General features: G+C 40.2%; 2 protein-coding genes across 2 annotated transcripts; both read left to right on the top strand.

The window, feature by feature from the left end:
- Positions 1–8,216: 8,216 nt before the first annotated feature.
- Positions 8,217–10,049, top strand: ved (ventrally expressed dharma/bozozok antagonist). The gene is made up of 3 exons (XM_020081820.2): positions 8,217–8,587; positions 9,138–9,397; positions 9,545–10,049. The coding sequence occupies exons 1-3, from the start codon at positions 8,353–8,355 to the stop codon at positions 9,899–9,901; spliced, it is 852 nt and encodes a 283-aa protein (XP_019937379.2). The 5' UTR covers positions 8,217–8,352; the 3' UTR covers positions 9,902–10,049.
- Positions 10,050–14,197: 4,148 nt separating this feature from the next.
- purbb (purine-rich element binding protein Bb) lies at positions 14,198–17,132 on the top strand. The gene has a single exon (XM_020082391.2). It carries the CDS (start codon positions 14,693–14,695, stop codon positions 15,599–15,601), a length of 909 nt encoding a protein of 302 aa, XP_019937950.1. The 5' UTR covers positions 14,198–14,692; the 3' UTR covers positions 15,602–17,132.
- The last annotated feature ends 908 nt before the right edge of the window (positions 17,133–18,040 follow it).

Genomic DNA, 18,040 nt, shown 5'->3' on the forward strand with positions numbered 1-18,040 from the left:
GCTGGCACAGCTACAGGAGCAATTCGTGATTCGGTATCTTGCCCAGGGTCCCTTTGGCATGCGGAATGTGAGAGACGGGGATCGAACCGCTGAACTTCTGGACAGTGGGATGAGTTGATGATGAATTGTTTGATTGTAGTGCTGCATATTGATCCACTCAGCTCCTCTTGGCTCCACACTCTCTGTCTCTCTGATCAGAACTGCATGTGATGATTTGCATATAGAGCTGACAAGTGAGTTCGGAACATAGTGGTCAATGGAGACACACGTGGCGACACATTCTGATGCCAGATGTGAATTGTATAGAGGTGTCCTCTTGTTATTTCATCACTGATTCACTGGACAGGGTTGTTAATACCAGTATGAGGGCTGAGGACTGACCTGGTGAGACACTGGACTAAACCAGCTAACTGTGTATGAGGTGGTTATAACTTTAAAATGTTTACTCAAGTAAGAGTACTGGTAGAATAATAATAACTAATATTCATTATAAGCATTGCAATTAAACAAAAAATGAAGTCTCAGCAGTAAATGTATTTCGTCATTTAAATAAGAAAGAGACGATGCTTCAGCTACATTTCATTATTGTAGCAGCTCCATGTGGAGTTACTTTAACTGCTTTATATATAGTTTTGTCCAGTGGTTCCCAACCTGGGGGTCGGGACCCTCCATAGGGTCACCAGATAAATCGGAGGGGTCATGACTTGATTAATGGGAGAAGAACGAAGAACAACATACACACACTTGCTCAGATTTATTGGACTATTCTCTGATTTTGCTTTATTTTGTGAAGATGATATGATTTTAATTTTGGCATCAAACTGTTTAAATTGTAGAGAAAATATCTCTTGGATCTGAATTCAACTGAATTTGTAGTTAAAAGCAGCTTTAACTGTGAAATGCTGCAGAAGCTCTGATGACTCAGCAAAGTCTGGTCATGTCAGATGGAGTCCATTTGACTGTCTTAAACCCTTTTACTTTGATACTGTGCCAAGAATACTTCTGTAATTTTGCTCAAATACAGTTTTGAATGCAGGACTTTTAATGAATCATTTTTAAGACTGTGATACTGGTGTGTGAGTGCTTCCTCACATTTAGTTCTCTGACTTGTGTTAAATCCTGATAAAATAGTTTCGATAATTATTCGAAAACATTCTTTCCCTGTATGTTTTAAATAACAGAGCTCCTCATTTACAGTTGTAGCCTGTCAGAGACTACAGATACATTTCCCGTGTGTGTGTGTGTGTTAAGTGATGTGTGAACTCAGAGGCGTTTCCTTCACCTCTTCCTAACAGCTTCATTAACCTCTAAATACCAGTTTAAGATCAAAGACTGTGTTGGTGCTCACACCTTCCCCTTCTCTCATGTCAACTCTGTGACACGTGCGTACATTTCATATAATATAGTCACTGAAAAACAGAATATTGATTTTTTTCTATTGTTAACCAGTTAACTTTTATGAACTATGTATTGAGTCTGTGGTTTCAAGAAATGTAGCTGGAAGAGAAAACGATGTATTTTACGTCGGTAAATCACCATTGACACGTCTCTGCTTTTCGACACCGTATGTGTGAAGCAAAAGAGGAACAAGAAGACATGAGAGCAACATAGTGCTGCAAGGAGACCACAAGTCTGGGCCCCTGTGAGAACAGACTGGAAATGGGATGTAGTTTGTGTAAATGTAAATTCATTTAAGCGTGGATGCAGGAATAACTTCCCAGACCTTTTTTTGAAGAATGGAAATGAAAACATTCTGCACAGGCTTCATTTACCTACACAAAGAAAACCCAACAGGGATATTGTAAAGAGAAAGTGATGTACGAGAAAAATAAGCAGTATGGGAACCATGTTTGTAACTAAAAAAATAATTTACAAAGATGAGAAGAGAGTTTGAGGTGATAAGGGGCGACACCAAGTGTCTGTGAGATGTAAAATAAATCACATAATCTCCACAGCAGAGGTAATACGTCACTTCCTGCATCCGCCTGCTGCAGCCGGCAGTTCCACCTCTCATCTGAATAATGTGGAGGATTTGATGCTGTTGTGAGCGCGTCTGTGCAGAGAACCTCCCGCTGCGTTGTGCATGTGTGAAAGGCAAACTGCAGGTAAAGTCCGTTGCCAATTCTCTGGATTTTTTCCGCAGGAAAACGGCTTTAGATAAATATGTCTGTTTCATTTTCCTCCAAAGGACTTTTTATCTCCACATTAAAAATGATCTCTGTCCACACTAACACATCTGACAATGCTGCCACGACATCATCACAGACACTGCTAGATTAGAGTCAAAAATAAGACAGGGAGAAATCAAACATATAAAGCAATATGACATCTGTCATAACACAAACATCCCCTCATATACTGTAAGTCAGGCATCATCTTCCATTTCAGGTTTCTGTCACAGGTTGTACACTGTCATTTAACTATGCTTGTATGAGGACTAAGAAGGTAAGAATGGATATTCACCAGCACCTGCTGTAAGATGTGGGAACCCTCAGGTTTGTAACTGCCTCCAGTATTTAGAGAAAATTTTTAATTTCACAGTGTTAAAGCATGCCACCCCTCCATTGCTCCATCCCACCATCTTCCCCCATTTGATGAGGGGAGTCGCTGCGCCTGCTCGTCCACCGGGACCAGTCCCACTGGCCCCATCAAAGCCCAGGGAGTCTTTGATGAGGTTGATAGGGATCAATAGGACAGGGGAAGAGGCCCTAACTGACTGTGTTACAGACGGGGCGGGCAACTACTGGAGACTGCCGGCAATGGAGATCAATGATTATTAGGCGTCATCACCGCCTTGATCTGCATAGAGGAATCCACTCAGCATCAGAAACTGTCTCGGTTAAGCTTGGTTAATGTTTTATATGATTATTTTGATGGCTTTGTTGGCTTCATATCAAAAAATTATATTCAGGGAAAAAAAACACTTATCTATTAAATATTCTGCAGTGAGGTTGAGTTTGATTATTCCCACAATCATTTCAATTTCATTGAATAGACCTCGAGTCTACTGTTCATTTTGAAAATTGATATTTTGTAAGATAAATTGTGGTATTCAGGACTTCTAATCTTTTTATAAGAAACAACAAAGCAGATTCAGCAGGACTCAAGATTCAGATTCAGTAATTTAATGTCACACAACTCAGTTGTTTGGAATTTAAGTAGTAAAAACAAAGTGAATTTGTTTAATAATGAAAAAACAACCTATTCAAAAGGTTTGGCCTGGTCATGTTGAGTATTGTCCTCTCTGTGTTGTCTACTCTGATGTACTGATGTGGTTGCTGAGATTCCTTCATCACCATCAACGCACTCAGTGCAGTTTATTTGGATTCACACACACACAACACACACACAACACACACACAACACACACACAACACACACACAACACACACTCCTGCCAGAAGTACTAGCTACAGTACCAAATGTGGGTTAATCCACTAGTGAAAAAAATCAACAACAAATGCACTATCTTCATGTTTGAAGGACTGTCGTTCCTGTAAATATGAAGACAGTGAGACCAAAGGAGGTATTGGCTACTATATATCAGAGATCTGATCACTGCTTCCCATTGTGTTGGGACATGTGTCTCCCTCTGGTCTAATGACAGTGCCTGGGGGGGGGCGGTGTTGTTAGGTGTGTTTGTGTCCATAACAGAGCAGCAAACAGGCCCATTAGAGATGAAAGAGTCTGAATGGAGCCAATCAAAGACGAAGCCAGCAGGAGACCATTACCCCACAGACAGCAGCAGCCTGGGACTGGGGCCGAGGAGAATGAATGACCTCTTCTTCGTGGATAAGGAGAGTTTACACACACACACACACACACACACACACATATATCAAGATTGACCTAGAATGTCCATGTGTGTGTTTCTTTCAGATAAACCTGGTAAGACCAGAGCATAGAAAAATAAACAAAGCCAGACAGCTGAGTTTTTGCAGAGACACTTTGGTTCAGCAAAAGAGCAGAAAATCTATTCAAAAAATAAAAAAACCTAACAAAAGCCTTTAATAACATGCCACCAAGTCATGCAGCTTGGAAAAACACATTTGGAAAAAACCCTCCTAATTTTAAATTCACTGTTAAGGAGTGCAACTCCTCATGAAATTGTCTTTATAGAAACGCCATGTCCCCAAATGTCACTTTTGTTTCCATGTCTGCAAGAAATAATTTTGGAGTATTGTATATTTTTCCTTTCTCTTAAATATCCAGTTGTTCTCTGTTGTATTATTTTCCCCCACTGTTCATATGTTTAAATACCAGTATGAACCAGTGTTTTATCGGTGCCTGATGCGAACAGCGGAATTACCCTGTAAATCATGAGCTGTGTTATGAAGCTTTACACTCAAGTACTGTATTTTACTTGAGTCATTCTGTTCTTTGCCACAACTTTTCATTTTACTTTGTGTGTTTATTTGACTATTTAATTGTTATTTTATTCAAGAAATAATCAACAAATACATTTTTGATGCTAATAATCGAGTACTTTGATTAACGTGCTGTGGAAAAAGAGCAGTGGATCATTTTCACTTCAAACGGAGCACAAGAGCCAAGAGTGAACAAACAGCAGACATTGCAACATTTACAACAAGTGTTGATCGGAGGCCAGAAGAGACGGACACACACAGTAACACACAGAAAAAGAAAAAACACACAACAGTGAGTTGATTGGTACAGTTAAAAGTTCAAAGAGGTCCTGATCATTTGGTTTTCTCTCCTTCACCTCCATCGCTGCCCCTCTGTCTGTGTCTGTGTGTTGTATAATGGGGCGGATGGGTATCAGTGTCGGCCTGCTCCACCTTGTCATCTCCATCCTGATCTGGGACTTGCAGGACTGCAGCTCTTTGATGTGAGGACACAGACGCAGACGAGAGACCAGGAGACGGGATGAAAAACCCTGAGACACCAACAGTCTCTGTCTGTACCTTGAATATTTTATTATCTTGTGTATGAAAAAATCTTCACCTGCAAAGTAACAGTAGCTTCTAACATCTAGAAGCATTTGCCTGTGGAGTACATGAAATACTGTATGTTATAAATCCAAGAAAACATCACAAGATTTATTTGAGTAAAAGTACCAGTACAAAAATGTGAAAAAATACTTCTTTAAAAATAAAAGTTCAAAGATGTGATCACTGACAAGTCCAGTGTGTTAGATTTAGGTGAAAGGATTTTTGTTTTTGCAGAAATTGAATATAAAATAATCCTAATGATGTTTTCACTGGTGTGTTTCATCTAAATTGTATGAATTGTAGTTTTCTTTACCATAGAATGAGCTCTTTATATTTAAATACTTTATATTTACATGGAGTTTACCACAGGTTCTCTTTCATTTTGGGAAGAGGAGGATGAAATAAAGAGTATTCAGCTGCAAAATGACACTTCACCTCTAGATGTCACTGAATTCTACACACTGAACCTTTAATGCAGAAGGGTGATGTTACATACTTTTAGTTAAGTCTATCCCAGTAACAGAAGCATTTTATTGTACATGAGTCTGAACTGTAGTGGATGAGCCTGAAGTGTGAAGTGGCATAAGATGAGTGAGTGCGCGCTGTGAATCCACAGGTGAGCAGAACTCACGGCGTCATTCTCTGCTCTATTCGTCCCCACTGTGGAGTTTTTTTTACGCACCATAAAGACATATATGAAGTGTTTTTTATGGTGGCGGCCGTGTCCCATGTTGGGTGTGTTGGTTATCAAAGCACCGGGCGCCTTTGAAGTGGCCCAGTATCCATAATGAGCTGTTAGAGCGCCGCGGCCCTTCTCTCCCACTGCAGCGCACAGACAGCGCGTCTGGGGGCGCGGAGATTGTCCTGCGCAGCCATGGATCCGCTCACTCTGCGCGTCCCGAGCACCTCTCATTATCTTATCAATGAGGGGAGAAAGGATCGGGAGAAAGGGAGGGGGGAGTCGTGCTTGACCCGATTAATCCTGTAAAGCCACAATGCGTTTGGCCCGCGCACCTTTGGCACACAAAGCAGCGCCTGCCTGCCTGCCTGCGCCCTGTCCTCTTCTGTCCTCGGAGGAGACAGTCGTAGACAGGCTCCATCACTCAGGTGATGTTATGAGCCACTTCACAGGGGGATCATCATCTTCAGCTCGTTATCAGGCCCTTAACTTGATCCCCAAACACCCCCCCACCCACACAGCGGTGGCACTAAACAACTACATTTAAGATGATGTGTTAAAGTCACTGCCAGAGGTGAAAAATAACTTACATGTAGAAAGTAATACCTCTGCTTTTGAGTATTTTTTAGCTTTATGCTACTTGATACTTCACACATTTGACATTTGACTGCACAATCAAACTTTTACTGTAGTTTTCAATCTGGAATGTGGAGTATTTTCACATTTTGGTATGGTTACTTTTACATAAAAGAACTAGGTATTTCCTCCACCGATGGTTTAAAGAAATATTGGGATCTTATGTTGGATTTCTATTTATGTTCTTTCAACACCAGACTATTCCGCCATATTCATCTTTGGTACTTGTGAATTTTGTTTATTAGGGTAGGCCTGCTAAAAGAGAGCAAAATACCCAAGTACTTGAATTGTAATCTTATGGTACTTTAAGCTTTTCCAATTTCCCACTTTTCACAAGAAAATATTGTACTTTTCCCCCATTAAGTTACAGCTGCAGACAAGACACTATGTCATAGGCTAGGGGAAAACCTAACTGTTGAAATAACCATGTCGTTATACAAATTATAATAATCCAATTGTGTAATTTAACAATTTAAAATGGACAGGGCCCATTTTGGTATCATGACAAGTATTTTTACTTTTGGTATATTTTGTTCCCAATGCTCATGTATTTATTTTGAATACAGAATGTTAACTAATAATGGAGCGTTCCAAATTGTAGTATTTCCTTCTTTTACTTTAGGAACTGAATACTATTTCCACACTATTTTGATGATCAATCAGTCAGCTTTGTGAAATATTTCCCTCTGTTTATTTTTGAGTTAATTACATCTTAATTACTTAGTAGTACCGTTATTTAATCCTATATATTACAGTAGAAAATCATACATTAGAAGTTATTGATCTAAAAGTCATTGGAGGATCGCTTCTTTTTTTATCCAGATGTAAATCCTCAGTCTCAGTAACAACAGAGATCACACAACCTTGAAACCCATCATTGTTAAAGCTCATCTGATATCCCGTCCCAGCAGACTGTCTTTAATCTGAGGATCATCCCGGATTATTGTATTTCCATCATGTTAAGCCACTCACAGCTCATTATGTTGGATATTGGCTCAAATGAATCTTTTCTGATTGAAGTTTGTATTTTTAGAGTAACTATAGCCCCTGAATGTGTGTGATGAACATTTTAGCATTGAGTGGACATTCTAAGAATTACATTAAAGTCTGTTTGGAAAGGGAAGAGACTCTTGGCTGCGACTAATTATTCTTTCTTACCCATTTATCTGCAGAAAATTCTGAAACATCCTCAAATGTATGTAGGTGATTTTTTAAAAAACTGTTTCAGCTGACATATCCAATCACTGAAGCTGCCTGTCTTTTTTTAAATGAAAGACGATTGCTTGTCTGTCTATCTATTTATTGTTTCAGCATTAAAGGCACATGATATTTAAAACACTATAAACTATAGCTGTCACATGAAGATGAGGTATCTTTTTCTAATGTAGTGAAGTAGACCTATAAAGGAGCAAAACATGGAAATATGCACAAACAACACAAGTACCTTAGAGTCATACTCAAGTACAGTTCTTAAAAAATCAGCTCATCACGTGATACAATATATTATCGCAAATCAAATACTTTAAACTGCACTGCAAGTATAAAATTGAGAAAGTAAATTCTTAAGATTGAGCAGTTGTCCTGTTCTACACTACATACTTGCGTTGACAGTCTGGATGTAGTTGTGGAGATGCAGACAGTTTGGGGGTGAGGTGTGTCTATTATCTGTTTTTGGAGGCAGGAAGGAGGGTGTGTATGTGTATGTTGTTGAGGGGGGGGGGGGGGGACGACTTCCCAGACTTACTGGAGCCAGGCTGTAACAGCCTCATTGAGACTGAATGAGACGTCTTAATTACTCCAGTTGTGAAAACTAAAGGAGGGGAGGGTGGGAGGGAAGTGAGGATGCATGCTTTGATCTTTGGGGCTGAGAGTTTGAGATGAGGTGGGATGTCCCCTATAAATACAGACAGGCTGCCAGGAGGACACAGCTACTACTCCTCTACCACCAGGACTGACCAGCCAGCGCATCCTGAGAGATTCTCCCCTCCACTCTGGACAGAGGCTATACTTCTGATTTTGCCATATAAAACAAAGGACATACTTATTTTTTGTTTTTTCTTTAGAAGAAGAAAAAAATCTGTAACAATGAGAGGACATTTCTCCATCGAGTGGATGGCCCAGAGCAGCCAGCCAGCGGGATCAGACACTGTCCCGACCCCCGGACCCACAGCCTGCGGGACACATTCTGAGAGTCTGCCTGGTTTTTACTGCAGACAAAAGTCAGAAAAAGTACCTGAGCAACAGGAAGAGAGCAGGAGTCAGAGCCTGGATGCATACAGCCTGAGCACACCCCAGCACCAAACCTCTCACGGTGATCAAGGTAAATTTAACTTCATCACATTTCTTTACAACTGACTAGAAGTGTTGAGTCTTTTCAGCTTACAACTTCTTAAAATTGTGTTATATTATGTTCAAATGCTGAATAGTAGGATAGAGCTAAATGTGTTAAGTTATTAGTAATAGCATAAAGTAGAATATTACCAAAATAATTATGAAACAAGCTGATACAGCTTGTATGTAGGGCATTGATAAGTAGTGCAGTTAAAATACTTATCTTGGAACTGTAGTTAACTTGAGTATTAAATTCATATATGACATGAAAATACTGGAAGAAAAGTTTTACACCAATTTAAGCTTTGAAACAAATAAACATATTTTTCAATGCAGAGTGACCTTAAATTGTAACACAGTTTTTAAGTAGTGGCCTTCAGCCGCCAACAATCACAGTGGTGGAATGTAACTAAGTACATTTACTCAGTTTCACAGCTAACTGGGTTTTGAAGATTAAATAACTTTGTGTTCAAAGTCAAAGAGTTAAAATGTTTTTTAAATAGTTAAACTCCATGTTTGATGAATTCTTCTTCTTTCAGTGACAGAGGCCAGCTTCAGCAGCGGGACAGAGGAGGAGACCTCCGGGTATGAGAGTGAAGGGGGTCACTCCCTCTCCCCCTCGGCCCTTCCTGGCTGTGTGTCCACCTCGCCGCCGTCCCCCCCATCGGGCAGGAAACCTCGCACGGCCTTCACATCGGAGCAGATCACCAGCCTGGAGCGGGCCTTCAAGAGGAACGCTTACCTGGGAACACAGGACAAGGCCGAGCTCTGCAAGAAGCTCAACCTGTCTGACAAACAGGTAACAAGTCTATATTAAAACATTTGGATTCATTAATTAGAGTATTTATTTAAATGTGTTTATATCCCAGGAATATGATTTGACTCCAATAATGTTCTTTGGTGTAAACTTTTCCTCATGAAACTTTCATCTTCTTTCTGCCTTTAGATCAGAAACTGGTTTCAGAACAGACGGATGAAGCTGAAGAGGACTGTGCAGGACGCCCTGGCTCACGCCTGCCAGGCAAACATCAACTCCCAGTTCATGCATTATCCTGAGCTGCAGTCCTACAGGCCGGGACCCTACCCCAGATACCACTCTGCAGCAGCAGCAGCAGCAGCACAGGAGGCCCCGGCTGCTGCCCCCTTCGTCCACCCACACAGTCTGCAGTACAGCTCCCGCCTGTCCAGTGTCCCAACGCTGCCCCTGGACTCCTACCAGTACAGCAGCCTCCCGGGGGTCATGCTCCCCTCTGCCTCGTCTCAACTCATGGGCTCCTACTCGGCTTATCCTCAGTACTACTAACACTGGCAGTCCAATGAAGATGACGACGAGCAACTGCTGTAATCGTAACTGATATTTTGTCAAACAAAATAAGATTGTATTGGTTTTACTTTTTGAAAAAAATGTTCTCATCTTATCCTAATAGGATCGACACTAACAGAAATGAATGGTTTATGAGAAACAGATCCCAAACATGGCTGTGAAGCTTAAATCTTAATCGGGAATCAAACAGGGTAGTGTGCAATAATGGGATTTATGTGTGTACCTCTGCTTGTATAGTTTGCATATATTTAAATTTTAATCTATGAAGTGATTGTTGTTCTTATGTCACTGTGAAATGACACTGCTTAAATAAAAGAGTTATTCAAACTTAACAGGCCATCTGATGTATTTTCAAACACATCTTTTCTTTCATTTCATTCCTATATTTGATCTAACAGGGATATATATGTATATACAGTATATATTCATAATACTGACATTCATAGGATCCAGTATTCTGCAGAATTAGTCTGTTTACTCTTTATACCTGAAGTTTATTTTGCTGCCAACATTTCTGTACTTTCAATTATGATACTACTTCCTTTCTCTTATTTGAGATGAAATATTTCTACTTTAGCTATTTACTTACAGAAGTAGAGGATCTAAGTATTTCTGCCACCATGTCTTAAAGCAGCATTAGATAACCTGGAGACATTTTAATTTCTGTTATTTATAAAAAGTTTTGCTCGTACTTAAGTTAGATATTGAATGCATGACTTAATTAATAATGGAATTTTTACTTTGGTACTGCTTTAACATATGTAATACATCTCTGTACATCTTCTGCTTCTACTGCTGTACACAACAAGATAAAAATATTTACACCTACTAAAAACCAGAAAAAAGCAAAGCAAAGAGAATCTCTCTAATTAGCTTTCAGAATTTTCTTCATCCGACTATTCTGAAAAAATAAAATTATTACACCCACACACTACTTGATTATAAATTTGGCTGTGAGTATCAGTTTGAAGTGTTTGAGCCTGATAATCCTCCTTTGAAACAGGATTTTCACCATGACATATGGAGATATAAATGAATAGGTGAATGGACTGTGAATTTGTTGTTTTTGTTTCTAAAATACTCTGAAAATAGTACAGAGTTAGTAAAGGACAGTACTGTACAGTATAGTACAGAGCAGGACAGGGCAGTACAATACGATCCCAGTCTTCCCTATAGTCTAAATGCCGAAGTGTCCTTGGGCAAGATACCAAACCCCAAATTTACCCTTTCATAGAAAAAGTGCTGCACATAGATGCACTGTATGAATGTGTGTGAAAAAGTGAAAGTAGAACTATCCTGTTAATTGCTTTGAGTCGTCATCAGGACTAGAAGACCAAATATAAATACAGACCATTTACCACAGGGCAGGCACAAACTACAGCACATTAAAGTAGCCTATAGTGCACCACAGTACAGTACAGTACAGGGCAGGGCAGTACAGTACAGGGCAGGACAGTACCATACACTACATGGTAGGACAGTACAGTACAGGGTAGAACAGTAGAGTACACTATAGGGTACAGTACACGGCAGTGCAGTATACTACGTGGCAGAGCAGTAAAATACACAACAGGGAAGGACAGTACAGAACAGTACACTAGACTACAGGGTAAGACAGTACAGTGGGCTACAGTACAGCACATTACAGTAGTATTTGGACAGTAGAATTATTCCCACTCAGGACTGCTGAGAGGAACATCAACCTGAGGGTCCACCTGAGCTGCAAACAGAACTATACTGCCATCTGTAGACAGAATTAGGTCATGCAATAATGAATACACTGCAGGTGGTCAATGTTGCCACTGATACTATTTATAATCAGTGATGGGAGAAGTTTTTAGACATTTTACTTCAGTAAAAGCAGCTAAATCACACTGTAAAAAACTCCATTCATTAAACTATAGATTAAGGTCTGCAGTATTTACAACAAAATGTACATGAAGTCCTTGTCAAGCACAATGTCCCAATTCAGAATGATATGATAATTTGTATATATTCATATATTACAAGGATTATTATTACTTATACATAATGTTCAAGCTGTATTTTAATGTTTCAGCTGGTTAAGATGAGGCAAACCTTAATGACCTAACATGTTTGGTTCTTTATTGTATCTAGATGCATCCTATTTTAGGGTTAGGGTTTAAACAGCTCAAATGCAAGTACATAACAGTTGTATTTCAGCAGAGTACTTGATTGGATGTACTTCTAGAAGTGCAATTTGGGAACTGAATTATCATGTTTCCCGTTGACAGTTTATGACATGTTATATAATACATGACAGGTGTGCTATCAGACCAAGTGCAGATGCAATTACATTGTTCAAGGAAATACTAGGACACAACCAGTTCATGTAAAGTTGAAGCTCTGAGTGTTCACACACAGCTTATACACAGAACCCAAAAAGAAGGACTGCGCAATGAGAAATGATGCATTCTTCCTTTCACAAAAAATGACATTCATATGTGATAAAACACAACCTTGTTCAATTTATTACCCTCAATAATTTGTTACAGCATCCTTACTTGCTCAGTTACGCCCGGCCTATATATAGGAGCTACCAGAGCATAACATAAATGGCTTCCCTCTTTCCCCACTCCCAAGTGTAACCAGTGGCCGAAGATTTCGTGGGCAGTCCAAACAATGATTTATTTTTAATTTTTAGCTTAGTAAAAATAGAAAAACAACATCAGGAAGAGCACAGCCAAAATAACAAAGAAAACAATCTGTGACAACAAACTAACTTCCCAAAAAAAAGGGACAAAAAGAAAATACAGGGATCTTACTTGCCTACCTAACCAAAAACAGGAGAAAAAGGTTACCACAAAAAAAAAGGCTTCTCTTCCCTACCACTAGTTATAGGACTGCTTTAGACATTAATCAGAACGGTAATAAACAGAAACACTTTAACGGTTGCATCGGGAGCCGGGAAAAAGAACATAACCACCTCACTGACTCAATAACTATTTTCCTATACTTATTCTACTTGTCTGTTATGTTTTAGCATTAATCTTTAACTTGAAACTGTAAGTTATAGTCGTAATGTGAGGAAAAACATCATGTTTCATTCTGTGACTGTACTGTATGTTGCGGTGCAGCTGTTAAAGGTCCAGTGTGTTAGATGAAAGGGATCTATTGGCAGAAATCGAATATAAAATAATCCTAGTGATGTCTTCACCTGTGTGTTTCATCTAAATTGTATGAATTTTTTATTTTATTTTATTAAACCTAGAATGAACCCTTTATATTTAAATATCAAGGGCTGGTCCTCTCTATAGAGGCTGCCGTGTTTTTTACAGTCGTCCAGACAGGACAATCTAAAACCTTTTGAGTTTTTATGACAACTGAAGGCTACCACAGGTTCTCTTTCATGTTTGGAAGGGAAGGGGGAGGTGAGGGGTGTTCAGCTGCAACATGACATGTATTGCCGTAAAAAACAAACAATACATTTTCATAAGAGAGGGAAAATCCATCAAGTCAATTTATTGGAAAATAAATGCACAGACATCTTGCTGAGAGGGGACAAGACCAAATAAGTGATGGATGTCTTCTGTAACCTTTTTATTTATCTCTGTGGAAAATGTTTGGAGGTATAAAAATGATGAATCAGTTTGAAAGTCACTTCCTTGATGTTAATCTCAATAAGATATTTAGAGGGAAGGCCCCACATTTGCTCCAGTCCAGGTAAATAGGAAATTACATTTGGAATAGAGACAATTTCATTTTAAAATAAACCACGTATATTCTGGTAATTATTGTTCTTTTTTTTAGAGCAAAACAGATTTGAACGTTAGTAACAACAGAATCCAGTGATAATAATGTTTCTAAGAAGCTGATTGCATCAAAAAGTAAGGCATATTCCTTTGGTGGTACAGGGATACTGTATTTGGGGAGGAATCCAGAGAATGACATTAATATATCACTAGAGTTAAAACGTTGAATAACCAGAAAAACACCATGGACAAACCAGTCTTCCAAGAATAAAGATTTGTATTTATATATTATGTCTCTATTATTCCAGATATAATATTTGTGATGTGTGAAGCTGTGTTTGCAAAGTAAAGACCAAGAAAGGAGCTTTTTTAAATGAAAGTTTGATCATTTTAAGGCGATTTTCTTCCAAGATTACAGTTGCACAGAAAAAAATAAAATAAGGCCTCCAAGTTTTGAGAAAATGTAATTGGTAATAAAATTCCAGGTTGATGTCGCATCTCTAAGAAATTGTTTAATCAAGAAAGTTCAGGCCACCAAGAGTTCAATCAGATAGACTTCCTAATATAATGTACTTTAATTATCATTATAAAGTATATTATCAATGGTCATATTTATAGCCACACGACTCAGTTGTTTGGAATTTTCCTCAGAAGAAACGAAAAACCAAACACATAAAACATAACATGCATCTGTGAATATAAAATACAGAATAAAATTGAACACAGTGGAAATAGAAAAGGATGTCCGGTGCATAAAAATACACTAAAATACAAATTACAATAAAATACAGTTTAAAAGAGATGAGTAGGACAAGATTGACGCAAACGGAACCTCAATTTGAACCAATGGCTGATGAGAGATGCTACATATGGGCGTGACTGACTAAATTTGACGGACCAATGATCAGGCCGTAACTGCGTGAACTCGTGAAAGTGGCGAACGGTTGGGCCAATCACGACGCTCCGCGGAGTGCACTCACGGAGAGCGTGACGGGGGCGCGCGCCGGGTTGAGTGCGCGTCGGGAGCAGCTGCACAGGAGAGAGGGGCACGAGCCGAATGGTGGAGCTGAAGATGGCGGATGGAGACAGTGGGAGTGAGCGCGGCGGCAGCAGCGGGGGAGGCGGCGGTGGTTTCCAGCACTTCCAGCGGGACCAGGAGACCCAGGAGCTGGCGTCCAAGCGCCTCGACATCCAGAACAAGCGCTTCTACCTGGACGTCAAGCAGAACAGCAAGGGCAGGTTCATCAAAATCGCAGAGGTCGGGGCCGGGGGCTCCAAAAGTCGCCTGACCCTCTCGCTGTCGGTGGCGGCGGAGTTCCGTGACTACCTCGGGGATTTCATCGAGCACTACGCCCAGCTGGGGCCTAGCAGTCCGGAGCAGATAGCCCAGGCTGCTGTGGGGGAGGATGGCGGGCCCAGGCGAGCGCTCAAGAGCGAGTTTCTCGTCCGGGAGAACCGCAAGTACTACCTGGACCTGAAGGAGAACCAGCGGGGGAGGTTCCTGCGGATCCGACAGACCGTCAACCGCGGACCTGGCTTTGGAGTCGGGGGCCCAGTGGGCGGCATGCTCTCCGGCCAGACCATAGCCCTTCCGGCCCAGGGGTTAATAGAGTTTAGAGACGCCCTCGCTAAGCTCATAGATGACTACGGGGGAGACGACGAGGAGCTGGTCGGTGGTACGGCCGCCGGCGGCTACGGTGAGCTCCCCGAGGGCACCTCCATCATGGTGGACTCCAAGCGGTTCTTCTTCGACGTCGGCTCCAACAAATACGGGGTGTTCCTGCGTGTGAGCGAGGTGAAGCCCAGCTACAGGAACTCTATCACCATCCCCTTCAAAGCCTGGGGCAAATTCGGAGGAGCTTTCTCCAGATACGCCGAGGAGATGAAGGAGATCCAGGAGAGGCAGCGGGATAAGATGTACGAGCGGAGGGATGAGTCCGAGGGAGACGACGTGGAGGACGACTGAGAAATCAGACGGCTGTTAGTCCAGTTACACGACAGATCTGCAATATAGGAGTATTTTGCAAAAAAAATGTTTAAAAAAAAACCGTTAAAAAGACAGATAAAGTGCATGACAAATCGTGCTGTTATAGCCTACTAAAGTATCGTGGCGTAAAAAAGTACATGTGCAGGGAGTAATTGGTGTATTATCCTAAAGTTTGTAGGGTCGAGGGTTGGAGTGGTCGTTTGAATCTCTGAAAGTGAATTAAAAGTGGACTAAATGTTTAAATGAGATATTTCTCACTGGCTGAAAGGCGAGAGAAACTACTAAAACCAGCAAGTTGGTTTTTATATCTAGAAATGAAGCCAATGAATGCTTTCCTATTTGAGACATAGATTATATTTTAAGAGTGAGGAGTCAAACTGTTTAAGATGTTTTCCTTGCTCACTCCAAGGGGAGAACCTAGCATCCATTGTATTCCTGTTCAGACCAGGTCTCTCCTCAGTGGGTAGTTGGTGGGATTTCGTGCAAGTCAGTCAGATGAACCTGAGGGGGAATGTACAAGAGAGCTGCTGTCACTCGGTGGCTGTTCCGCGTTAGATGATGGGTCAGCAGATGAGGAGCTGTCAAACAGCATGGAGGCGAGCAGCAGCAGGGCCGTTCATTGAAAATGTTTGTTAGGGGAAGAAGATTATCTGTGAGACCAAACACCAAGGGCCGTGCGGACTAAATTAAAGCTTTTGACTCCAGTAGTCAATTTACAGTGCAGATCAGCTGGGTTTTATGTTATACATACAATCTTGGCGATATTTTCAAAGCATAATTCACATCGTTTTCAGTAAGATTCACATTTAAAAACGAGGAGCCGTCTGTTTTCCTAACACCAGAGCATCCCTGGTGTTTGAGAACAGCAGCTTTGGAGAGATAACATGTGGGAAGAGGACTGTCTTTTTGTGGGAGCCCACCCCACCAGGGACAAATGTATATGTATATATATATATATATATATATATATTGGGACTTTTAACAATTTGCTCCCAAGTGTCACTACAAGCAGTCCAGAAATCCAGCTGTTGGAGAGGAGCCACAGTGGTGCTTCTCTGATCTCTTTGCTCTGCAGAGCATCAGCGATAAGCTTTGCCATCAGCCTCTGTGTCGTGGACAGAGCTGGACAGACGTCAGGTCCTAACCAGCCACGGTACATTTTCTGATTTAACAACTAACATCTTCTGACACATGAAGACCCTGGACAGAAACACATTGATGGATGTTTTCTTTTTGTTTTGGGTTTTTTCTCTGTGTGTGTGTGTGTGTTTTTCTTCAAAAGAACTATATTGAAATGAGATTCTACTTATAGGAATGATATTACCGAACAAACCAGCAAAAGATATTTTGAAATACTTATAATGGAAAATGTATTGTTTAAAAAATAATTACTATAAAAATAAATGAAAAGGTTAATTTCTTAAAACAAAGTTGTGACTCAAACCTCCAGATTTGTTTTTCCAAGAGTAAAAGTATAACACTTCCTTAATTAAAACTACTTGAAACACAATAACCAATGTTGTGACTGAATATTTTAAAATCCCTGTATTGAAATGTGTATTCATGAGGTCTTTTATATGTTCTGCAGGCAAAGTTAATTGGTGTGAAAAGAAAAGAGCCAAAGAAATTGCTGCTTTCTTTATTAACAGATTTCTACTCCAATGAAGTGTGAGAAATGTACCCTTCAAAAGTCCCCAGAGTCCAAGAATAATAATATTGGGATAAATCTGAGAAAGGGAGCAAATCATTACATGTGAGAAGCTTGAACAAATATTTGGTTCCAGCTCCGATATTTGTCCGAAGTTGCGTGATGCACTCAGAAACCCCTTTCTGGAAAATCCATCAATGTGAAATCCAGACAAGAATTACGGTGCTTTTACTTCTGAGGCCAGCGTGAGGATGTAATAAGATGCCACAAGCAGCATTGAAGGCTCCTGCACATATTCAATGAGTCTAGGCCTGCAACTGCCAAATATTTTCATTATTGATTAATTTGGTCTGTAAAATGTCAGGAAGCAGTGAAAATGCACAGAGATGACCTGTTGTTTTCTTGGACTGTCAATCCAAAACACACCAGAGCAGACAAAAAAGAAATTCTCCCATTTGATAATCTGAATTTGAATAATTTTGCTTTGTATTTTAAAAAAAATATATAATTAATGGATTATCAGAACCTGTTTGATTTCTGTCAGTCGACAGTCTTTTTAACATGAGACCAGATATCCATGTTACACAGAGCTTTGCATGGCATGGTTAAAAACACGTATTAATGGTGATCTTACAGAAATCATTCATTTCTAAGGACTTAAGAAAACACTATATTAAGAATTTGAGCTATAATTTAAAGTTAGCTGATGGATAGATGGTTGGTAACAACACACAAAGTAGCAACAAAATGTTGCGTGAAAAGCTAAGTAC

This window comes from Paralichthys olivaceus, chromosome 18, assembly GCF_024713975.1.
Source record: "Paralichthys olivaceus isolate ysfri-2021 chromosome 18, ASM2471397v2, whole genome shotgun sequence".
In the NCBI taxonomy this organism is placed as follows: Eukaryota; Metazoa; Chordata; class Actinopteri; order Pleuronectiformes; family Paralichthyidae; genus Paralichthys; species Paralichthys olivaceus.

Excerpts from the sequence above, each read along its gene's own strand:
- ved (XM_020081820.2), top strand. The coding sequence starts at position 8,353 with ATGAGAGGACATTTCTCCATCGAGTGGATGGCCCAGAGCAGCCAGCCA. Across the intron at positions 8,588-9,137 it reads AACCTCTCACGGTGATCAAG|TGACAGAGGCCAGCTTCAGC; the intron begins GTAAATTTAACT and ends TTCTTCTTTCAG. Across the intron at positions 9,398-9,544 it reads TCAACCTGTCTGACAAACAG|ATCAGAAACTGGTTTCAGAA; the intron begins GTAACAAGTCTA and ends TTCTGCCTTTAG.
- purbb (XM_020082391.2), top strand. The coding sequence starts at position 14,693 with ATGGTGGAGCTGAAGATGGCGGATGGAGACAGTGGGAGTGAGCGCGGC.